The sequence below is a fragment of the Lontra canadensis genome, unplaced genomic scaffold (assembly GCF_010015895.1).
Source record: "Lontra canadensis isolate GAN:19392208 unplaced genomic scaffold, GSC_riverotter_1.0 scaffold102, whole genome shotgun sequence".
Classification (NCBI taxonomy): Eukaryota; Metazoa; Chordata; class Mammalia; order Carnivora; family Mustelidae; genus Lontra; species Lontra canadensis.
In genome coordinates, this window is record NW_022631096.1 from 1,713,554 (window position 1) to 1,731,218 (window position 17,665).

At 42.8% G+C, this 17,665-nt stretch overlaps 1 protein-coding gene across 3 annotated transcripts in view; it reads left to right on the top strand.

Moving 5' to 3' along the window:
- Nucleotides 1–17,665, top strand: part of FAT1 (FAT atypical cadherin 1) — a 125,133-nt gene that overhangs the window by 14,111 nt on the left and 93,357 nt on the right. For all 3 annotated transcript variants that reach the window (XM_032838150.1, XM_032838153.1, XM_032838151.1), the window contains exon 2: nt 150–3,432. In XM_032838150.1, coding sequence (XP_032694041.1) covers nt 168–3,432 — 3,265 coding nt within the window. In that variant the 5' untranslated portion in view covers nt 150–167. The remainder of the gene's footprint in view (nt 1–149; nt 3,433–17,665) is intronic.

Genomic DNA, 17,665 nt, shown 5'->3' on the forward strand with positions numbered 1-17,665 from the left:
ACCTAATAACTATTACATTTATTTACGCTTCATACAGATATACAATACTTTATTAAGATGTAAGGTCCCAGACAAACTAACAGAACAAATTTACATTGTTTGTTTCATTTCTTTGAGGTCTTGATTCTTACTTCTTTGTTCTGTTTTAGGTTCCTGAGGGATAAGCGATGGGGAGACCCCTGGTCTTGCTTCCGCTTCTTCTCCTCCTCCTCCAGCATTTTGACGATGGTGACGGAAGCCAAACACTTGCCCAGATGCCTCTCCAGTTTACACATTTCCAGTACAATGTCACGGTGCACGAGAACTCTGCAGCGAAAACCTATGTGGGGCATCCTGTGAAGATGGGTATTTACCTTACAGATCCATCTTGGGAGCTACGGTACAAAATTGTCTCCGGAGACAACGAAAACCTTTTCAAAGCTGAAGAGTACATTCTTGGGGACTTTTGCTTCTTAAGAATAAGGACCAAAGGAGGAAATACAGCTATTTTGAATAGAGAAGTGAAAGACCATTACACCCTGATAGTCAAAGCCATTGAAAAAAATACTAACGCTGAAGCCCGAGCAAAGGTCAGGGTACAAGTGCTGGATACAAATGACTTGAGACCTCTCTTCTCACCCACCTCCTACAGTGTTTCCTTGCCTGAAAACACAGCTATAAGGACCAGCATTGCAAGAGTCAGTGCCACGGATGCAGACATAGGAACCAATGGAGAGTTTTACTACAGTTTCAAAGACCGAACAGACATGTTTGCAATTCACCCAACCAGCGGTGTGGTAGTTTTAACTGGTAGACTCGATTATGCAGAGACCAGGCTTTATGAAATGGAGATTCTTGCTGTGGACCGTGGGATGAAACTGTACGGAAGCAGTGGTATCAGCAGCATGGCCAAGCTGACCGTCCACGTGGAGCAGGCCAACGGGTGTGCTCCTGTCATAACTGCGGTGACGCTGTCCCCGTCAGAGCTGGACAAGGACCCAACGTATGCCATCGTAACCGTGGAGGACTGCGATCAGGGTCCCAACGGGGAAATAGCTTCCTTAAGCATTGTGGCCGGCGACCTCCTTCAACAGTTTAGAACAGTGAGGTCCTCCCCGGGGAGCAAAGAATATAAAGTCAAAGCAGTGGGTGCCATCGACTGGGACAGTCATCCTTTTGGCTATAATCTGACACTGCAGGCTAAAGATAAAGGGACTCCTCCCCAGTTCTCTTCCGTAAAAGTCATTCGTGTTACTTCTCCTCAGTTCAAAGCCGGCCCGGTCAAGTTTGAAAAAGATGTTTATAGAGCGGAGATCAGTGAATTTGCTCCTTCCAATACACCTGTGGTCATGGTGAAAGTCACTCCTTGTTACTCTCATTTGAGGTATGTTTTTAAAAGTACACCCGGAAAAGCTAAATTCAGTTTAAATCCCAACACTGGTCTCATTTCCATTTTAGAACCAATTAAAAGACAGCAGGCATCCCATTTTGAACTCGAGGTAACAACAAGTGATAGAAGAGCCTCCACCAGAGTCTTGGTTAAAGTCTTAAGTGCGAATAGCAATCCCCCTGAATTTACCCAGACTGCTTACAAAGCCTCTTTTGATGAGAATGTGCCCATTGGGACGATGGTCTTGAGCGTGAGTGCGGTAGACCCTGACGAGGGTGAGAACGGGTATGTGACCTACAGCATTGCAAACTTAAATCACGTGCCGTTTGTCATTAACCATTTCACTGGTGCTGTGAGCACTTCAGAAGACTTGGACTACGAACTGATGCCTCGAATTTATACTCTGAGGATCCGAGCATCAGACTGGGGCTTGCCGTACCGCCGGGAAGTTGAAGTCCTTGCCACGGTGACTCTGAATAACTTGAATGACAACACACCCTTGTTTGAGAAAATCAACTGTGAGGGGACGATTCCCAGGGATCTAGGTGTCGGGGAGCAGATAACCACAGTCTCCGCCATCGATGCCGATGAACTTCAGTTGGTCCAATACCAGATTGAAGCTGGAAATGATCTAGATCTGTTTAGCTTAAACCCCAACTCTGGGGTGTTGTCCCTGAAGCAGTCGCTCCTGGATGGCGTGGGGACCAGGGTGTCCTTTCAGAGCCTGAGAATCACAGCTACCGATGGAGAAAATTTCGCCGCCCCGTTATACATCAACCTAACCGTGGCTGCCAGGCGCAAGCCAGTGCACTTGCAGTGTGAAGAGACCGGCGTTGCCAAAATGCTGGCGGAGAAGCTCCTGCAGGCAAATAAGTTACACAGTCAGGGAGAGGCCGAGGATATTTTCTTCGATTCCCACTCTGTCAACGCGCATGCGCCTCAGTTCAGAAGCACCCTTCCAACTGGCATTGAAGTAAAAGAAAACCATCGGGTGGGTTCCAACGTAATTTTCATGAATGCTACTGACCTTGACACTGGCTTCAATGGAAAACTGGTCTATGCTATTTCTGGAGGAAATGAGGACAGTTGCTTCATTATCGACATGGAAACTGGAGTGCTAAAAATTTTATCACCACTTGACCGTGAAACAACAGATAAGTACACCCTGAACATTACAGTCTCTGACCTTGGTATACCACAGAAGGCTGCTTGGCGTCTCCTAGACATCCGAGTTCTGGATGCCAATGATAATCCCCCAGAGTTTTTGCAGGAGAGCTATTTTGTTGAAGTGAGCGAGGACAAGGAGCTGAATAGTGAAATCATCCAGGTTGAAGCCACAGATAAAGATTTAGGGCCCAATGGACATGTGATCTACTCTATTCTGACAGACACAGATAAATTTTCCATTGACAGCATGACGGGAGTTGTTAAAATCGTGTACCCGTTGGATCGAGAAGTACAGCATGTGCATTACTTAAAGATTGAGGCCAGGGATCAAGCCCGAGAAGAGCCCCAGTTGTTTTCCACTGTGCTTTTGAAGGTATCCTTAGAGGATGTTAATGACAACCCACCTAGATTCATCCCCCCTAATTACCGTGTGAAAGTTCGAGAGGACCTTCCGGAAGGAACCATAATCATGTGGTTGGAGGCCTATGATCCTGACTTGGGCCAGTCTAGCCAAGTGAGATACAGTCTTCTGGACCATGGAGAAGGACACTTTGATGTGGATAAACTCAGCGGAGCGGTCAGAATTGTACACCATTTGGACTTTGAGAAGAAGCAAGTCTATAATCTCACCATGAGGGCCAAAGACAAAGGGAAGCCAGTTTCTCTGTCTTCCACTTGCTATGTTGAAGTGGAGGTCATTGATGTGAACGAGAACTTACACCCACCAGTGTTTTCCAGCTTCGTGGAGAAGGGTGTCGTGAAAGAAGATGTCCCTATTGGTTCCTCCATATTGACAGTATCTGCTCATGATGAGGACACAGGACGAGATGGGGAGATCCGCTATTCCATTAGAGATGGTTCTGGTGTTGGTGTTTTCAAAATAGATGAAGAAACAGGTAAATATGTTCTTACTACTCTGGTTTGCCTAAAGGAAATTTCTGCCTGGTGCTAGCTGCTTTATCGTTGATCTCTGTCAGGGTACACATCGCATGCTTTTTGTCCTTCTATAGGTGTCTCTCTGTGTAGTAAGCAATGAGTTTGGAATTAAGGAACCTGAATGACTTGGCATAAAATGAGTCAAACAAAAAAATGAAACAAAACAAAAAGAAACCAGGAGAAAAGTGTCATCATCACCACTGATACTGATCTTTTAGTTTGTGCTCTGTTTTATCAGAGGCCTGATTGTGGTTTTGCTGTAACTTTGAGAAACCCTTCCAGACTCTTTGCAGACTTAGAACAGCCCCTCGCACTACCCAGCACACCTCTCAGAGATTACTGTACCCCTAGGAGACAACACAGTGCACAGAGAACGCTCTGCTGAAACTTCCATGATGTGGGCTGCTATCCTTAGGAGGTCCTCCAGGTTTTTTTTGAGGATCAGAAGCAGGGCAGGGCCGTGTTGCATGGAGGGAACTTGGCTCTTCAGGGTGATCTTGACAAGTTAGTTATCTTCTCTGAAACATCTCTGAGATGGGCTTACTCAAAATGCCTGCAAGATGAGTGGGCGATAAAGTGAAATAACATGTGAAGTCTTCCCAGCACGTGTTAGAGAGTCTGTTCGTGTCTTAGAGATGGTAGGAATGCTTTGTTATGGGACTCTTCCACCTGGAGTAAGAGCCTAAAACCAGAATATTCAAGACAGCCAGTTTAGGCTAGAGTGTGTATTGTTTCGTACTTTGTGCAGATCTCTAATGTAGCTGCTTTTCACAGACACTAGAGTTATGGGTCCGTCTCCCTGATGGAGAGGGCTTGCTGTAGCAGAGTGCACAGATGGGGTGGCTTAAACCACAGACACTGGTGGTGTCACAGTTCAGGAGGCTAGAAGTCGGAGTTGGAGGTGTGGGCATGGTTTTCTTGGAGTCTTTTCTCCTTGGCTTGTCTTCTCCCTCTGTCTTCACATTGTCTTCCCTGTGTGTGTCTGGGTCCTGATCTCATATAAGGACACCAGTCCTGTTGGATTAGGGACCACTCTGATGACCTCATTTTATTTCTCTCTTAAGTTCTTATCTCCAAATCATGTTTTGAGGTACTGGGAATTGGGACTTGAACACATGAATTTTGGGGGACACAATCAGCCCCATACCACCTTCCAGGAGAGGCTTTTAGCGCCTGTGTTTTCTGTCCTTAGCCCTCGCAAGAAGTATCAGGCATGTAGAAACTGCTCATTAAGTGTTAAACTGACATATGAGTAAATTAATGATTATTTTGGCTTTGAACGTCCTGCCCTCTGAGAATGATAGTGGAAATAGAAGGAAACTGGGTAGTAATCACAGGGCTAGGTGAACTGCCCTAGATGGAGTTCAGTTTATTAATCTTGATGTTTCCTTTGTGAACATATCTGTTCTAAAAAAGATGCTTTTCTTAATACATTGAAAATTTAAGTTTATATTCAGTAATACCACAAGTAAATTCTTAACACCCACCCCAACAACCATGTGTACATCTAATATGTATAAAGTACAAGAACCATGTAATTATCCTAGAAATCAGTTATTTTGGAGGCTATTATATTTTAATGTACTTTTGCTTATTAAAGGGATTCTTTTTCTAATGAGTTATATACCACTCACCTGTGTTAGATGTATCTATGGATTATATGCCACTCATCTAAAATACCAGATTTTTATTTATTTTTCATTTTTTACTTATTCTTTTAGTTTCTAGAGATTTACTTTTTCTTTTTGGGTTTTTTTTTTTAACTTTTTAATTTCAGGGTAATGTATACAATACCACATTTTTATTTTTTTTTACATTATACTGCCATTTATAATCTTTAATCAGATTTCATGAGATTGTCAGCTGTATGATGGGGCCATGATTAGCTTTCTATAAACCACTTTGCTTTTATGTACAAATTAGTCTCCATGGCCTAAAAAATAAAACTGTATACTAGGCAAAGAATTTTATTAGCCTTGTTTCAAACATTATTCCCAGCTTCTTCAGCATAATTAGCTGCAAAGAATGAATTGTGTCTAAGCAAAAACTGAAAAGAGCTGCATGTCCGCGGGGCTTGGACTTTGGGGCTCTAGATTTTATTGGACCCCAGAACCACATTTTAAAAAGGAGTGCTCATACATGATAGCCTTTGTCAGTAACTTCCTCAGGTTCTGTTTTCTTTAGAAGTTGACTCCTTTCACTTTGCTTTGTTCTTAACTGGCACACGATCTGGAATGTCCCCGTTACCCTGGTCTCCAGCAGTAAGTGGGGCTTTGCCATCTGCAGGTTGTGTGGGCAGAGCGGCAGCCCGTCTTCTTGGACTGGTCAGACCATCTGCACCTAGTTGCTTTGAGATGCCGGGTAGTGTTTCTGTCTTGGCTATGTCTCAGCGTGGTTACCGCGAGTGTTTTCTGCGGGGTAGGCCTGCATGGCAGCAGTGGCCAGCCGCATCCCTGCTCCTTGGTTTCTGAGCACAGTCACTCCTTTCATACTGGAAATCGTGTTTCCCTCTAACTTCTTCAAGCAAAATGGAAGTTGTTTTTTTTTATTATCTGCTGTAGCTGTTCTGTGAACTACCTTCTTTTGACGAGCATGTCTTCTCCCACCGATGTGCATTTGTGTTCACTGTTTGGCCAGCTTCTCCTGGTTCACCATCATATCTCTCATCTTGTTGGAGCAGAGGTGGGACTGCAGGGGCAGGGGCAGGGGATGACATAGGGACAGGGGAGTAGGGTTGGTGCTCAGCGTGGGTCTCCAGTGGCCCAGCTGAGACGAGGTGCTCACCCCTGGGGTCAGAAGATGGCTGCTAGAGCCAGATTTTTAAATAATAGTTTAACTGACTGCTGTTGGTTATGCTGTTTTCTTTTAGTCACTCACCTAAAGAGAAATTTTTATTTATATATATATATATATATATATATATATATATATATATATATATATATATATCATACTATCCAGTATTAATTTGAATTTTCAGGTACATGCAAGATACCCAAAATTTAAAGAACTGCAGCTGAAACAATGACTATGTTTGTGAATTTCCTAAAGACCATTATTCCTACCTTTTTTTTTTCCTTTTTTCCTTTTTGCTCTTGAAAGCCTAAAAAGAATTGGTACAAGTTAAAGTTGAGACAGAAAATAGAACCATAGTCTTACTTTACATTACCTGATGAATTAAATTATGTGAGCACTGCCTTTTGGGTTTTTCTTTCAAGGGGAAATTTGTAAGTTTAGAAAATTGCTTTTTTTTTGTTGTTGCTTTTTATATGTGTATGTATTATTTTTTAAAGAGATCGAGAGCACATATGAACAGGGGCAAGGGAGAGAGAACCTCAAGCGGGTTCCATGCTCAGCACAGAGCTTGGTGTGGGGCTCCCCAAGCTGGAGTCAAGAGTTAGCCACTTAACCCACTGAGCTACCCAGGCACCACTTTTGTTGCTTTCTAAAGACTCATTTAGAAATGAGTATTTTTTTGCCTATAAATTTAAGAGATTGGAAAAAAGGGGAAACAACCAACCAAACAGGTCCGTGTTCTGAAATCTATAGTAGTTTTCAGAGCTGAATGGCGGTGTCAGAGCTTCCTGGTGGTACTTAGAGGGGGATGAGGGGAGGAAGTGAGACTGGGCAGTGGGGTTGGTGAGTATGTAAGAAACTGTTGAGTATCTCTATAAATACTGAGATTTGAAGGTGCAAAGTTGGAAATTCTTGGTCATCTATTGTGTAGTCTTTGACTTTACAGAAAAATGTACTTAATAACACAGTAGATTAATGTTTATCTGTTTTTCTGGAATTGAATCAAAATTATCGAGTAGTATTTACACATTGGCCTGTTACACATTGTAAGATGTGTTTTTGGCAATAGAATTATCAGCCCAAGTTATTTTAGAGACTCTTGGCAAGACAGTTGGTGTTGTGGTACAGAATTCTTTCAGGAAAAGTCAGTATGTTTGGTGCAGTAGAAATAGTAAAATTAGGTATGTTCTTTTCTGAGGGTTTGTCTAACGAATTCCTAGTGCAGGTCAAAAGTGTGGAGAGGTACCCGTCAGATGAAGAAAAGTAGAAGTTCAGGAACACAGGCGGGGGCGCCCATAGGACATGAAGTCAGCATGAGTTGAAGATGGCCTGGCTCAGGTCAGCTTTAATAGCAGCTTTCTAGAACTTCAGATGCTGTTTATTCCCTGTTTCTTTCATGCTGTTACTTTGTTTTCTAGTGTAACATGTTGTACTGGGCTAATTGCCAAGGGAGGGCCTGTGTAGGACCATGAACTTGCCCACTTAACTGTTTGCTTTTTGCCTTTGACTTAACTTTAAACAATAGTGTTGGTTGAGTAATATAAGTAAGTTTTCTGGGTATTGTACCTATTTCAGCATTGTCAAATAGGTGTATCATTTGCATTCTTTTCATAGAACAGAGAATATAATCAGCAATCTGAATTTAGTTCTTACTATTTTTATGGTCCTGTTCTTAAAAAAACTACTTAAATTTGAAACATCCCCTGAAAAGTAGTTCTTTAGTTTTTTTTTTTAACTAGAAATTCTATGAACAACCTAAAATATGTAGGCAAATGTTACACTCCTGTTAGCTCTGCATTTTGTACATATTTTGCTAATTGGCTTTGCAAGGAGGTAAATGGAATCCCTGCGTGGGGGTGATTGTCATTTGACTCCTCTGATAATCTCTCACTGTGTCACATGCTTTCCCTGGAGTGGCCTCTGGATGTTGGTGAACTGTCCTGACAAATCTGTGCCCACATGATGGCTCGTCTGTTTTGGGTTTGGAGGTTCGGTGAAAAACGATTTGGGAAATAGGTCTTGTTAGAGAGCCAATCTCCAGGGCTCTTATTAAAATCATCCCCTCCCTTTTGTCTCCTGAAAAATCTACAGGGTTGGTCATAAAGCAGATCTAACAAATGTTAGTAGAAGATCTCTGAAGCATGTGTAATTTCACATTTAGATTTTCATTTGTCCGACTTTTTGCTTCTCAGCATTCACCCCCATTTTCAGTTCACGTATGCGCCCAGTTGCTTTGTTGTCAGCTTTAGAGTTGAGCAGAACAGAATCTGGAGGATCCCTCTTGCAGATTTCGGGAATGAATTCAGCTTGGTGTTCCTGGCCGATAGGTTCACATCAAGTTAATTATTACTTGAGCATCAGTAAAAAGGTGCAGCTTCTTGTTGGCCTTTAACCTAAGGTAATGCCTAGAAACATGCTTGGCCAAAAGATTTCTTTTTTTTTTTTAATTGTTGGTAATTGGGGTCTAGTCCCCTGATGTATGTATTGTAATGAGATGCCTTAAGTATGTTTTCATTGGTCTAGAGTACTCTGGTACATTTTTTGGCTGTTAGTATAATGCATCCCAGTAAGAGGGTTGCCCTTTTCCACTTACACTTCTCTACTTATTTGGGGAGACCATGTTTTTCATTAAGATAAGAGCAATTTTCTAAACTTACAAATTTCTAAATTTACTAATGCCGTGTTGCTCTTAGAATCCCAGTTGTGGTTTCAGAATTGAAATTTACATTTTGGTGAAAAGACTTGGGAAGAATTAATGTGGAATTAATGTGGAAGTACAGCTGTTACAACAAGATAATGAAGTATGGGAGGGAAAAGAGGCACAAGAGTCCATGGTTGCATTCACACCACGAGGGAGTGTTACTGCTTGGTTCCTGGATTACCTATCTGGGGACTGGCTCCTGGCTCTCCTTGGTTAGGGGATACAGAAGGAACAGATTTGTATAGTGGGACCAGAAGGGAATTTCAATCCAGGCTAACTTTTTTTTTTTTTTTTTAAGATTTTATTTATTTATTTGACGGAGAGATCACAAATAGGCAGAGAGGCAGAGAGAGAGAGAGAAGGAGAAGCAGGCCCCCCCACTGAGCAGAGAGCCCGATGCGGGGGCCCTGTCACAGGACCCTGAGATCATGACCTGAGCCCAAGGCAGAGGCTCAACCCAGTGAGCCACCCAGGCACCCCTCAATCCAGGCTAACCTTATTGTTGACCTCAGTGAGAGGGCAGATGTTTCCGGGGCTTATTTCTGATCTGGCAGAAGTCTGAATATTTTAATTATCTTAATTACTCCAGTTAAGACAAAACACTTTCCCAACTTAAAGTAGGGTATCATGCATATAGCCTAGGTTTTTTTCCTAGGGCCTGCTGGCATGACAGGACATAGAATGCAAAGAATGATATTAATGACCTCAAGTGTTGGGACCAAAAAGTCTGTAAGATGGCTAACAGCTGGGCGGTTCTGAGGAGTGTGGTGTCTGTGGAGGGACCCGTTCCCACTGCTGGAGCTGCGTCTAGAGTGTCTGGCAGCACGGACTGGAACAGGGACTGGGGGGAGGCCGCGTGAGGGAGGCCACAGATTTGTCGCTGGAGGGGCTTTGGTGTGGGCATCTCCTTCCTGTCTCCTATGCAGTGGCTCCTGTCTTGTTCTTTTTGTTCTCTTCCTCAAGAAGTTGAACAGAAAAGGAACCGACTTCTTAGCCACAGTGAGAATGAAAATCAGGGCTTGGCAGAAATTATGTGATGATAATGTGCTGTTGCTGGGTTTAGGAGTAACAGTCTGCGCGGGCGTGCGCGTGTGTGTGTGTGTGTGTCTGAGTGTGTCTGAGTCCAGGCAGGGAGGGCATGTCATTTCTGTCAGGGGTAGGTTCCTCCTCTGAAGCTGGAGGATGTTAAGGTGAAAATAGAATCTAATTGTGTGTGTGTGTGTGTGTGTCTGTCTGTCTGTATGTCTGTCTGAGTCCAGGCAGGGAGGGCATGTCATTTCTGTCAGGGGTAGGTTCCTCCTCTGAAGCTGGAGGATGTTAAGGTGAAAATAGAATCTAATTAGGAATCCTAAAGAAGTTCATTTTGTTTTAAGAGAAAACAGGATCCGCTTCTATTTAGTTACATGTATGATACTGAGCAAGTTGGTGCTTGAGGTCCTGATTGAGTACTGGTTGGGGGAGGAGTTGGGTTGTAAATCTCTTGGGGCTGAGATACAGGTGGTATTCTGCAGAATGTGGGGGGAGCTCTGCATTGCCTTTATATAATCCTAAAGGATGTGTATGGACCAGATCCAGGATGGAGTAGAAACAACTGAAAATATGCTCTGTGCTTTCGGTGATGATGATGATAAGGATGAAGGGCGTCCTAGAATAAACCACAGACAACTGTCACCACCGGCGGCTGTTCCAAGCACTCTGTGTTTCCATTAATTTAGTTGTCACAACTACCAGATAGGTAGCTATCCCGGTGTTATTGGTGAGGGGACATTCACAGAGAAGTGAAGTCATTTGCTTAGGACCACTTGGGTACTAAGTAGCAGAACCAGCTGGCCTGCCAACACTACACTTCACTGCCTCTCACCCTTTACAGAGTGATCTGGAGATGCCCTCAGGGAGCCCATTTGAAAACCACTAGTTGAAGATTTATTTATGAGAGCACAGTGGGAGGGGCATAGGGAGAGGCAGGGAGCCTGATGTGGGGCTCGATCCCAGGACCCTGAGATCATGACCTGAGCTGAAGGCAGACACTTAATGGTGAGCCACCCAGTTGCCCCCAAAAACTAGTGGGGTGGGATTCTGGGCTGAACTGGGTTGAGTGGAGCTGGCTGGAGACCTGAATCCTAGATTTGAGACTTGGTCTTGAAGGAGTATTGACTCTAACAGTCTTCTTCCACCATTTTTTCTCAAGGTGATGTATTGGTCTTTAGCATTGAAGTGAATAGGATTTTAGAAATATGTAGGGTGGCATTTAAGCAATTTAAGATTATTCCAGTGAAGTGGTTAGTAGTGGGGGACTCGTGCTGAGTACAGACAGTGAGTTTTCCCTAGTGAAGACGGACTGGTTTATAATTGTGAAGGTCCAGTCATCTCATAAATAAAAATGCTGCTGTGTGAACTGTACAGGATGTTAATTGGAACTTTTTCTCATTGAAACAGTGTTTTAGATGGTTGTTAGGGTCCTGGCTAACCTTTAAAACTAATTTTAACCCACGGAATGAATAGCTGACGTTAACTTAACAGTCCCCCATTTCTCCACTGAATCACGGTCCTGATAGTCCTTGTTCTCTGGCCTTGTCCTCATTGCAGGTCTTGGCTTCAGCATCTGTCCTCACTGGCCATTTGGTTTGTGCCAGTGAACTTGTTCTCCTTCTCAGCCCTCTTGACAAGGGACAATTTTTATGTTCCAAGACTTGCTGAAGACTTGAGTGTTCATAACTTGATGAGTGGCCTCTGTGTGTAGACATCTAATGCTCGGCTAATATCTGGCCTGGTTTTTTTTTTGTTTTTGTTTTTGTTTTTGTTTTTCCTCCTATTGCATACCTTGCCCAATTATGGAAATTGAGTGGATCTTAAAACATTTTAGTGTTTTGTCCCTTGTTGGATTTTGGTTTTTAACCATTGAGCTCCTGTTGTTTTGATTTTGTGGGTTGTTTTTTTTAAGATTTTAAAAGATTTTTTATTTGTCAGAGAGACAGCATAAGCAGGCAGAGTGGCAGGCAGAGGCAGAGAGAGAAGCAGGCTCCCTGCTGGACAGGGAGCCCGATGTGGGAGCCCAGTGCAGGACTAGATCCCAGGACCCTGGGATCATGACCTGAGCCGAAGGCAGCGGCTTAACCAACCGAGCCACCCAGGCGTCCCAGTTTGTGGGTTATTTTCATTCGTAAGGCTGGGTTTGTCAGGATTTTATTATCTGTTTGCTTGTATGTTGTACACTGTTGTTTTGCAGTTACCTTCATGGCACTTTTTAAAAGAAGTCAAGCAATGTTGGTTATAAGTAGTGTATCCTGCCCAAGACAGCATGCCATGGAGCACAGTCTTTCATATCTTTGTTCCCGGGAATAAATGGGCTTGGAAAGCTTCCTCTTCACAGGTACATGCCTGTACTTGCTGAATTGGCAGGTCCCCGGTGTAACGGCAGACAGGAGGTCCAGGGAACTCTTCACACCTGCACTTGCTGGGGCAGCCTGCCCAGTGAAGTTGCCTTGCGGGTGACACGGTGGCCGCTCCGGAAAAACTGAGGAGGGTGCGGAACCCGCTGCATGGCGGGGCTTCTGCATGGCTGAGTGAGCCGACCTGTCTGAAGAGATTTGTCAGGATTGTCGTCTTTTTAGTTTCAGCGTCAATGATTGTTTTTTTCTTCTTTCTGAAAAAAGTTACCTAGCGGTTTCCGTAGTTTCTTTATTAGAAATTATTCGTTTCCGTAGTTTCCTTATTAGAAATAATTAGAATTATTTCTCATTTGTGGTTATTTAACCCGTATTATCTTTGGACTACTGATGAACTTTTTCTTTTTTTAAAGATTTATTTGAGAGAGAGAGAGCTTGAGAGTGGAGAGGGTCAAAGGGAGAAGCAGACTCTCCACTGAGTAGGGGGCCTGATGTGGGGCTCGATCCCAGGACTCCAGGATCATGACCTGAGCCAAAGGCAGTGGCTTACCCGACTGAGCCACCCAGGTGCCCGAGCTTTTTCTGTCATCATCTGTATGTAATGATAGGTCACATTAATTGGATGCTTGTTGTGAACCAGCACTGTTTTCAAGTTCTTTTACTAAGTTATCTCCCTAGATCGTCCCAATAATTCGTGAGTAAAATTAGACGGTAATATGCTGTGTTCATGTAGGGCCTGTATGAAATTCTAAAGATATGATGAGTGATGGGGATGATGGTACATACTGACCTCGTGCCATTGAATTGTGCAGTCTTCGTGTGTGTGTGTGTGTGTGTATGTGTGTGTGTGAAAAGTGGTATAATAAAGATTGATGTGGTTTGAAGTGGGCTTTGAGGGTATTGTGGTAATACAGACCTGATTCTTGAAACAGGGGCCTTCTGTCTCTCATTAGATCTTTTTTAAAACCATTTGGTGTCTCCCTTCCATAAAGCCCGAAGTTTTCAATGTAGGCTGACATGCCTCCCTCTGCCACTAGTCCGTGTTCTCTCCTTGGCTTCCATCCGTCCCCTCTGCTTCAGCCAGATGGAGCCAGGCCCTCCCCGCCCTGCTCTGCCCCATTGTGTCCTGTCTCCCTGCCTTCGGGTGACACATTGACCACTAGATGGGCTCTTATTAACCCTGACTGCATAATAAATATCTCCTGACAAGCCTTCTCCTTAGGGAGCTCATTTTTCTTCTTTTTTTGTATGTCTTTTTTTTTTAAATATATATTACTGTAAGTATCACTCTTGTTTGAATATGTATTTGTCCTTTTTTCCCCTAAATTGTGAGCTTCTTGTGTGTGTGGATGCTAAATCTTTAACCACTGGACTCACAAAAGAGGCACCCAGTAAACATCGGTTAGGTCGGCCTCTCAAGCCGTTGTTGCCTCTCTTGGAACAGGTAGTCTGCTTTGTTCCAGGAGCACTTTCTGTATGTTCTTCTGTCACATGTCAGGGTGGTGTTTATCTCTTTCTTGTCTGTCTCCCAGAACTCAAGGACAGAGTAGTCTTGTCTCCTTTTCTAGCCTCTCCTAAGCGCAGTGGCCGACAGGGCCACGTGTAGCCCTTGTTTGCACGACAAACAAACCGATTGTACCACTTTAATGATGGTACTCCTAAGGTTGAGGGAAACCTTTCCTTTACCTCCTGCCATTTCTAGACTTCCAGGCACTGGGTCTTAATAGTTCTGACATCATAGGAACCTCTGAAAATCTGTGGAAAACTGTACATTCTGTCTTCAGAGACTGCAATTAGGTTGTCGTAGCGGGAGGCTTAAGAAGAGCTGAATCTTCATGTCCCGGGATTTCTGGGTTTATCTCTCTCTGTTCTGGGAGTTCCAGGGCTGCCAGTCCTCATGAGTTCTCTTGAAGGAGCATCAGATAGCAAGGAGAATGGTGGTGGTGGTGGTGGTGGTGGTGGTGGTGGTGGTGGTGGTGGTGATGGTAATGGTAATGACAACAGTGACTGTCGTAGTGACAGGCATTTGAAAAAGGCTCAACAGCTGCACCTCTTTGTATACACTTCATGGCTTTTAGTCTAACATGTGCTTATTCCACAGTGGGTGTCATTGCTGTTTTATAAATAAGGTAGATCCAGTGTACGGTAGATGAGTAGCAGCCACTTTCCTGTATACTTGGGTGGGTGCTTGAGATGATTCAGAACACTCTGTCGCCTCCAAGTGATGCGGTGGCCTGTAGTTCTTTACAAACCTGTGTCATCAGCCTGGTCTCCTGTGTAAGTGACAAGACAATTATAGTAAAATAATTGCAGTACACACAATACACAATATATCTTTTTTTTTTTTTTAATAATACATCTATTTTTAAGTGAAGCAGCCCTCTAGGCCAGGATCTGATCTCCTGTGTTGGCAGTTTACCATGGAAACCTCTGCTGCTCCGCTAGCATGCTTTTATTTATTAAGGTAGAATAATCTGTCAGACTTCTAATCATAACGTTAACTTTCTTCTCAGACTGGATTTTATTTAAATGGGCTTCAAAAATCAGAGAATTTGGGAATTAATAAACCATTTTAGTTTTGTTTCAAGAGTCCCTTATTCCGTACAAAAGAAAAAAATGAAAGATAATGCTTATTATCTGTTAACAGGTGCTCTTCTCATAATGAAAAGGAGGTTTTCTCCTATTGTAAAAGGAGCGGTGAACAACTTTATAGTGACAGATGGAATAAATGTATATGTGGCAAAATGTTCTGATCTGCGAATTATACTCCTATCCCTTCAAGTCAGTATGTTTTTTGACCCATGGAAATGAGTCTTTGTAAACAGTTATTCTGGAATCTTTCAGGAAGTTACGTTTTCTTTTTCGTAAGTTGAAGACATTTGGTTAGTTGAAAGCAAGAACAGCTCTTTGGAAAATGACTTTAAAGTTGGGTTAACTTTAAAGTGTTTTAAAGCAGTCCCACTGTAAATTCTTAGTTAAAAGTTCCTCTGAGGGGCGCCTGGGTGGCTCAGTGGGTTAAGCCGCTGCCTTCGGCTCGGGTCATGATCTCAGGGTCCTGGGATCGAGCCCCTCATCGGGCTCTCTGCTCAGCAGGGAGCCTGCTTCCTCCTCTCTGCCTGCCTCTCTGCCTGCTTGTGATCTCTCTCTGTCAAATAAATAAATAAAATCTTAAAAAAAAAAAAAGTTCCTCTGAAATTCATTTGCTTTTAATTCTTAATATTTTTATTTGCACCTTTACTCTTAAAGCTGCTTGACATCAGGCAGTCCCAGACATCTTTCTTTGTCCGCTGACAGTGCTAGGCACAAAGCTGGTATTTAGTAAATACTTACTCAGTGATGTTCATCTTTTGATAAACCCAGGAAAAGTTTGTCACATAATGTTGTTCTTTTGATCTTTTGCTCAGCTGAAGGTGTTTACATTTTTAATGGAAAAAAGATGAATTTGCTGTGTAATACTGAGTTAGTTTGTTGGGTGAAGCATCAGAGTAGAACTCAGTTTCTTTTAAAGGCTTGATCTAAATACTTTTTTTTTTTTTTTTTTTTTTTTTTCCCAGAAGTGTCTTTTCTTGGGGCGCCTGGGTGGCTCAGTAGGTTAAAGCCTCTGCCTTCGGCTCAGGTCATGATCCCAGGGTCCTGGGATGGAGCCCCACATCGGGCTCTCTGCTCAGCAGGGAGCCTGCCTCACTTCCTCTCTCTGCCTGCCTCTCTGCCTACCTGTGATCTCTGTCAAATAAATAAATAAAATCTTTAAAAAAAAAAAAAGTATCTTTTCTTGATAGTGTGTGAGCCTCATGTAGAAGATGAAAGCTGATTGGGAAAGCATGAACATGAATAATACCCATGTTTGGTTTTAATTAGCTCAGTGCTGTTGATTTTTAAAATAAGTCAAACTAAGGATCATCACATCTACAGAATATAAAGTTTTATAAATTAAGGCTCATAATTTTTTCAGTGGTGTTTTACATGTAGTGTATGTCAAGAGTGATTTTAGCATATTAAAAATCTGCTTTGGTCATTTTCTTCCACAATCTAAGCCTTATGAGCATAGGTAGGGACTTTGTTTTGTTTTGCTCTAGATTGCTGGTCCCTGGAACTGTTCCTGGCACGTGTGTGGGAGGCCCCCAGCTAGCACTTGACGGATGGGTCCAATTTGAACGTGAGTTCGATTATTCCAGAATATTAAAAGGAAACCCATAAGTAACTATTACTGGGAAAGACGTTTTAAATTTGTTCTCTACTCCCAATTAGAATTTCCTTTCTGTATCCAGTCGAAGTGTTGTACGTGCCTAAGGACTGCCTGTTCTTTCAATGCGGTTAAAACTGCTCTTGCCTTTCAAATGCCCTCTCGTTCTGTACCTCTGAAGTAGCTAAAAACAAGAAAATTACAACAACATCCATAACACTTCAGTAGCAGTGCAGTTTCCTTTTGTTTATATTTCATTCTATGAGGAAACAACTTAATATGTCAGATTGAGTACCAAAGCCTAGAGTTAAAAATCTTAAAATCTGTGACGTTTCAGGTGCAAAATAGTGGGTGAGGCCTTGCTGTTTTGTTGGGCTGTGGAGTGGGCTATTGCCTCTAGCATCCCCTGGAATGGAAAATACTTCCTTTTTTTTTTTTTTTTTTAAATTTTATTTATCCACTTAGAGCGCGCACAGGTGCTCTGGCGAGAGCACGCGGGAAGGGGAGGGTCCCTTGCTGATAAGCTTGTTGTCCTCTGCATAAGGTGATTCAGCAGTAGAGGAAATACGAGAAGCAGACTCCTGGCTGAGCAGAGAGCCCGAGGTGGGACTCAGTCCCAGAACCCTGGGATCATGACCTGAGCCAAAGGCAGCTGCCCAACCGCCTGAGTCACCCAGTCGCCCCTACTTCTAAGTATAATAGATGAATATCCATTTACATTATACATTATATGGCAAAATTTTCAACTTTTGAAAAACTCTCAGATTAGTAGGATCTATTTTTGTTATTATCACTATTGGTGAATTTCCTAAAGCTTCAAAGAAGTAATTACCTCTAGAGATTCACAGAGTCTTTGAAACTGTCCATTTCCTGGATTAAATTGAGCGGTATAAATGTAACCTTTTAAAAAGCTATTTGTGTTTATTTTAAGTCTTTTGTTGTTTCTGCTGATGGGGTGCTATTTACAGATAAGCAGACCCTTCTTTTAAAGCCTACTTGAATTAAGGGAAATCCAGTGATGAGGCTGTTTGAAGGAGAATAAAGTATGCGAAAACTAAGAGTATTTTTCTCACATAAAGGAATGCATCTGAATAGCAAATTTTAAAAAAAACTTTTGCTTGGCCTTC